General features: G+C 37.4%; 1 protein-coding gene across 2 annotated transcripts in view; it reads left to right on the top strand.

Moving 5' to 3' along the window:
- Positions 1–2,711: 2,711 nt before the first annotated feature.
- The window catches only part of emx3 (empty spiracles homeobox 3), a 29,569-nt gene continuing 25,191 nt past the window's right edge, over positions 2,712–7,089 (top strand). Inside the window, exons 1-2 of one of the 2 annotated variants that reach the window (XM_084718549.1) lie at positions 2,712–2,949; positions 3,138–3,534. In XM_084718549.1, the coding sequence (XP_084574675.1) occupies positions 3,147–3,534 (388 nt within the window). In that variant the 5' untranslated portion in view covers positions 2,712–2,949; positions 3,138–3,146. Of the gene's footprint in view, positions 3,535–7,089 lie in introns of both variants that reach the window. The other variant, XM_084718548.1, reaches the window with a different exon arrangement.

Here is a 7,089-nt window from a genome sequence, read left to right as displayed (position 1 = left end):
TGAAAAATATTCTACATTTAGTGTAGGCCGAGACTCATTACAGTTTTTCTCATTTCTTTGAGCGCAGTCCTTCATTTAGAAGTTATATGTTCAAACAGTTCACACTGTCTTGTTGATACTTTATAGTTTCTGTGCATTAAAAGACAAGTGGTCACATGACAACATGATTCTCTCCAAAGATGAATTTACTGGAGAAACCCTGCTGCACTCTGCACTTCTCACACTTTTTTGAGACGCCTTTTTGAAAGACTATTTTTAAAGAAGAGACATTTTGTAGGAATGTTTTCTTTATTCAGTTTATTCTTGTGTGCAGGACTCTCCGTGCCCATTAACTGTCATAGACTCACAGTCAACACCTGAACAAATTCAGACATTCATTACAGGACAGCTTTTGTTCTGCGTTCTTTCTTCACCAAAGAACCAATAAAGAATTTCACCCAAACTCATCCGGCCCTATAAACACAGACTCCTCTTCCTCAGGTCCCTCTGCCCTGGCCTCTTCCTCTCCTCATGTGCCTTTGGCCTCTTTGATCCACGTGTCTGTTACAGATGGACAAAGACTGACTGAAGAGTTGTGCAAAGGAGTTTCAGACAACAGCATTAAAGGTTCAAATTCTATCAGCTGTGAAAAGATGTTTTCCTTTGGTTTAACTTTCTATGAGATCTGGGTGTGGAATCTGTATGAAACCAATGAAAGAGTGTTCACACATTTGCAAGAGAAACCTCTGCTCTTCAAAGAACGTAATGATGAAGATAAAGTGGATCCCAGTTTGACTGAGCATATAGGAATCAAGAGAAACTGAGATCTAGAAAGTAACTAAAATGATAAAAATGAATGTAATAGAGTAAAAAGTACAATATTTTACCACTGAATTTAACTCAAGTAAAGTAAAGGTACCTGAAAATGTTTCTTAAAATCAGTGGGATTTGTCAGAAAATGCACCAGAAAGATTATTAAGATTAAAATGATTAAGTTTATTGCTGTGTTTCATTTCCAGGACATCAAACGCTGACGTTTTGGGTCGGTAAAGAGTCGCAACCTGCAAAACAATGAGAAATACAGGCAGAGGACAGAGTTTCTGCAGGTACAGACACCTGGAGCAGCAGGTGAAGCTGACAGTCAGGTGGATCTGAAGTCTGAAACTTCTCACTGTGTTTAACAAAGAGGGAGGTTTCCTCTGACCTTTGACCCCCCGGGGTCAATTGTCTTGTTCTGTGTCAATTGACCTGTCGCTCAGTGTGACACACACACACACACACAGACAGACAGACACACACTGAGGTATTAAAGGGAGCCCACTTACACGTTCTGTCGTCTTTGTGATCTTTTAAATTTGACTCAGTTGCTGAACTCTTTGTGTCTCATCATGGAGAGAAAACTATAAAATTTGATGAATTTCATGTTTATATATGAAGATATTTAAGCACTTCTTGCTTTTCTCTGCTTCAGATCACAGAAAACTGAATCTCTTTTGGATTTTTGGTCAGAAAGCATAAATAATAAAGTAAATATGAAGATATAACCATTTTCAAACAGTACATGATTAATCAATCAATAAAATAAAAAGCAATTCATTATTAAAACGTTTAGACATATTTGTAATTTGCATCTCATATTCATTACAGCTCTTTAAAGGGTCACAGCCAGTGGAAATGGACTGTTTTACTTGGTATAACAGAAATGAAGATAATTTATTTAAATCAATTCCTGAACTAAATTCATCCATTTAAAAGTTAATTTAAAGACTTCTTCAGAGCAGAAAACTGGTCATTTTAAAATAATGAGCCCAATTTACACACATATGATTAAAACAACCATAAATGGCTTGACTGAGAACAACAATCTTAATATTTAGTCCTGTTACCTAATGCTTTTTTTGTAGATATTATATATGTATGTATATATGTGTGTGTGTGTGTGTGTGTGTGTATATATATATATTATTATATATTTTTATATATAATCATCATCATCATAATCAGCGACAGCAAGTTAATATTTTGCAAATATGGTTGTTAGTTCAGTCTGTGGTCCCTGTTGTTGTGTGATGTTGGAAGTACTCAGATTCTCTACTTAAGTAAAAGTAGTGATACTATTACTATTATTATTATCATTATTATTATTATTATTATTAATTATTATAAAGTGGAGTCAACATCTATTAAATTCATATTTTAAATTACAGAAAATAAATAATTTATTTTGTGAGTATAATACAGGTTTGGGAGGGTTACTTTATTACTTTTCATTACTTTTGGATTACCTCAATATAAAAAGTATTTTTCCAGGCCATGATAATGAATAGACGCCTGTGTGTGCACTGTGCATGGTAAGATATTGTTCTTTATTTTAAAATAGTTTTTGATCATCTTTTTTTTTATTGTAAGAGAATACAGCTACCTTATTGCGTAATCCTGTTACATGTAATCCGTTACTCTCCAAACCTGGTATTCTAGGAAATTCCAGGTGATTGTTGATAATTAATTAGGTATAATTCATGTATGATGAATCTTTGCCATGACTTCATGATGATCATCAATTTTTTTTTCAACATTCCCACCATCCTCCTCTTCCCTCTCTTTCTCTCCACTCCATCAACAAAATGGCTGTCGGACAGGTTGTGTCTGCGCATGCGCAGCGCACCTCAGCAGGGAGGGCAGGGCAGGTATGTGTGTTGACTGACAGACTCTGTTCGCCTCAGACTCAGATCAGCAGCATGCGGCGGTGAGGAGACACCGACTCATCAGAGCCCCGCAGCCCCGCCGCCCTGCGCTCATACCCGGCTGCAGCTCCGAGGATCTCCGCCGCCTCTGGACTCTGTCCGGACCCTCTGACACCCTCTGACAGGAGTTTGTTTGGGCTTTTTTTAATCTGCTGCACGCGGCTGCAGCGGCGCGAGGAGCGGCCATAGACCCCGCCCGCCCCGGCCTGACCTCACACACAGACAGGTGAGACGGAACTTCAGCCGCGTCCAGGTGCACAAATCAGGATTTGCGCGCGGCTTTTACGCACAGGAGGACTGTTGGGGAGAGTGATGGCTCTCCGGGGGCTGCTACGAATCTGAGCTCCCCCAGTCCGAGGAACTGGACTAACTGGACGCCGATTTGTTCACATCTTCGCCCTCTTCCTCCTCCAGGTGCTCACCATGTTCCAGCACAGCGGTAAGAAGTGTTTCACCATCGAGTCTCTGGTCGGGAAGGAGCCGATCAGTCACAGCAGCAGCGGCGGTGGCGGCTCCGGGGACGAGCCCATCCGACCCACCGCGCTCAGGTTCCCGGAGTCCCTGCACCCCGCGGCCGCTGCGGCCGGGGTGTTCGGCTCCTGCTTCCAGGGGAGCAGCGGGAGGACTTTGTACTCGGCCGGGCCGGACTTGGTGCTGCAGGAGCCCGGGACGCACACGCAGAGCCCCGGAGGGCTGCCGCTGCATCCGCTGCAGATCCCCCCGCAGAGCTTCTTCAGCCCGCAGCACCGCGACGCGCTCAGCTTCTACCCTTGGGTGCTGCGGAGCCGCTACCTGGGACACCGCTTCCAAGGTGAGCCGCTCCTCATTCATGCTCTTCATACGTCTATTTATTTATCTGTTAATGTGTCCAGGCTTCTCCTCGGTGGTTTTTGTGTATTTACGCAGCTTTGATTTCAGTAACTTCATTGGCTTAAAATCCCGTGTTAATTAAATCAACATGACTTTGAGTGTGTTTCAGTAACGTGAGAATCAACAGTCAGAATTTTATTAGAACAGAAATAATCCGATTTCTTTCTTTGATTTCATTTTGAGCATTTTTAAAATTATTTTGCAATTAATGTTCCTATTATTTTTTATTTTCCGTATTATTATCATTACAACTTACAGAGCAGTGTAAAAATAACACTTAAATAGTGATTATTATTATACGGATAAGGGAAAAGGTAACACCAGTATTTTAACAGTATACAGGCTGAGCTGCAACATCTGAGTGACAGTTTTAGTCTTTACACAGTGAATTATGATGGATAATCGATGTATTATCGATCTGTTGTTGGATCATTTGACCTGATTTCATCTTTACTTTTAGGATTTAAAAAACTCTTTCAATTTTTTTTTTTTTTTTTAATCATTTTCTATTATTTTCATTCCTCTTCTGCTGCTATTTTTCTTAGTACAAGTTACAGACCACTCTAAAAAATGACACATGAACAGTGATGATTATTGTACTAATTAGGTCAAAGGTGATACTAGCAGGCTGAGTTGTGCTGCAGCATTTGAGTGGCAGTTTTAGTCATGAACAGAGTGAATTATGATCGATAATCGATTATAATATGGGCAGGTGGAGAATTTGATCGTTTGCCGCCACACAGAAATACCCTGATTTTTCCTTTTTCTGCTCTTTTAGTTTTTTAAATTCTTTTCTATTTAATATTTTTGATTATTTTCTATTATTTCCCCTCTTTTTTCTGACACTATTCTCATTATAACTTCTACCACTCTGAAGATGATTCATAAACAAGGATCATTATTGTACTAAAATTAGGCAAAAGTCGGTATTCGCAGTATATGTGGTATTTCGTGAGTTGTACTACATTTACAGAGAGAATTATGATCGATTATGTTATTGGAGAATTTCATAGCTTGACGTCACTGACAAGGGGGAAAAGATCAATCTGTTTTATGGAAGAAAAAATAGATTTACTGTTTTCAGCTGACAGTTTGTTACATCACAACATGATTTTCTTTGTCGCTTTTATTCTTTATTTGTTGGAACATTTTCTCTGTCGTTCTAGGAAATATACCCCCCCCCCCCCCCCCCCCCCCACACACACACACACACACACACACACACACACGCGTCATTTTAAACAATAAATCATCTCCTTCTCTCTTTTGAAATGACTGTTACTGTCGTCCACAGACAGAAGGTAGATCCTGGAGCAGCCTCAGGTCTGTAACAGGCCTGATGTTTCCCGTAACGTTCTCACAAGGTTCTCACAACGTTCTCGCAACGTCCCTGCAGCGGTGCAGCGCGAACGTGGCGCTCAGCCATGACTGTTAAACATATTTTAAGGCCTATAAAACAGCTCCTGCAGCATTTGTGCAATAAGAATTATTTTTTAAATGTCGTTTCTTTACGTTTTTTTCTTTCCTTATTTTGGCTTCTGACCAAAAGAAAGAAAATCAGCCTCCAAACTCAATTAAACAGCCCGTGAAAATAAGATTAACTAACTTTTTTAAACGACTGAGGCAGAACTTTTGTTAGGAGGGAATTTAATTTAATCTGTGGAAGCCAGAATTTTTCTTAAACTCCAGTAAAAGTAAACGACAGGCTACATTTCATCAGTTTTCCTCTATGAAATGTTTGACGGATGAAAAAAAATCAACAAACATAATAAATTAAAATTCACTGCACCAGTAACAAACGAACCATCGTGTGTGTGTGTGTGTGTGTGTGTGTGTGTGTGTGTGTGTGTGTGTGTGTGTGTGTGTGTGTGTGTGGGCAAACTGCAGGTTTTCAGAGTAAAAAAAGTAAAATATCATATTTGATTTTTCAGCCTGTGAGTGAACTTTATGATCATAATAAATCACTTTATTATTATCATTACTATGTAAATTATTTCACTATTTATTATCATAACTTAATTATTATTTATCTATTTTATTTTGTATTATTTTACATTTCTTATTAAACTCGAGAATGATAGGTCTTTTATTAAATTATGGGAGGAAAAAGGCTTTAAAATTATTCTTCAATATGCGAGATTTTTCTTTCACCTTTGTTCTTTTAAATAAAGTTTTGATTTAAATCAGACCTGCCGTTCACAGCTGGAAAAAATAAATCAAGCTGATGATCTCGCGGGAAAAGCGCTCACGTGAAAATCAAATATTTGTTTAGTTTTCTCGTGTTTTTCAGCCTCAGCTCGCAGCGATCAGCGGCTGTAAATGTTCTGATAGTTTTCAGCTGCAGATTGATCGATAATAATAATAATAATAAAAAAGTTTGATGATCGTTTAATGTCAAAGTGAAGCAGCGGCCTGAAGAATCAACAGATTTCAGGTCTCAGACTGTGAGACCCGCTGCAGATCAATTAAATACAATCATTAAAACTCATAATTCTCTGCAGTTTAGAAAACGATCAGAATAATTGATCCAGAGTTTCTCAACATGTGGGAGGTGACCCAGTGGAGAGGACGGTCTGGACAAAATCTTTAAAATTATGCTTCATAAAAATATAAATCTTTAAAAAAAAAAAAAAAAAAAAAAAAAAAAAAGGAAAAGAAAGAAAAGTAACATTTAAGTTGTGTTGAATAATTTTGTAGTTACATCTAATCAACTAATCAAATAATGAAAAGTGATGAAAAAATAAATAATAAATAAATTCATAAAATGGAAAAAAATGCTATAATTCTAATAATGTCGAGACATTTACATGGACAGACTAGTTTAGTTACGTTTATAAAAATCACAAACAATAAAAAAATATCTTTCTATTTACTACAGAAATAAAATTAAAAATAGGCTCCACTTTTCAGGGTCATATGTATTTATTTTTTTTACCTTTGTTAGAAATCTACTTGCCTGAAGTCAGTTCTTACTTATTTATTAACAGTTAGCAAATAACAACGAAGACTGAAGATAATTGTCATGTTTAATCCAGAGCTGCAACGTCTATAAAATGTACATCACAGTTTTTCATATTCAAGTCTGAGGTGTCTATAAATGTCTTATTTTATCAGATCAAAACTAAAAGTTATTCAGTTAAACAGAAAACAGTATTTTCTGACATTTTTGTGTGTAAAATTACTTGAATGATTAATTTAAATCTTAAAGTGCTAGATTTACTAACTTGACATGCCGTGTTATTTACTCGGGCAGGCCGGTTGAAACTGTTTATTGTTAATCTGAGAATAAAAATATTTCAGCTTCAGATTCACCAAATAAAAAATCTGCATTCAAATATTAGGATGTGTTGTCGATGTAAAACCAGCTGAGATGCAGCACAACAGATTGTTTCTCTTCATCTGAAGTTTTACATCACTTTTGTCTTAACCCTTTAATGTCCAGTTTTTCTCCTTAAAGTTTTTAACTGGTCAGGAAACTGCACAAGTTCAGCTCTTT

The sequence above is a fragment of the Lutjanus erythropterus genome, chromosome 5 (assembly GCF_056507025.1).
Source record: "Lutjanus erythropterus isolate fLutEry1 chromosome 5, fLutEry1.hap2, whole genome shotgun sequence".
NCBI lineage: Eukaryota > Metazoa > Chordata > Actinopteri > Lutjaniformes > Lutjanidae > Lutjanus > Lutjanus erythropterus.
The sequence above is the reverse complement of the archived record's forward strand: the minus strand, read 5'-3'. Positions and strand labels throughout refer to the sequence as shown.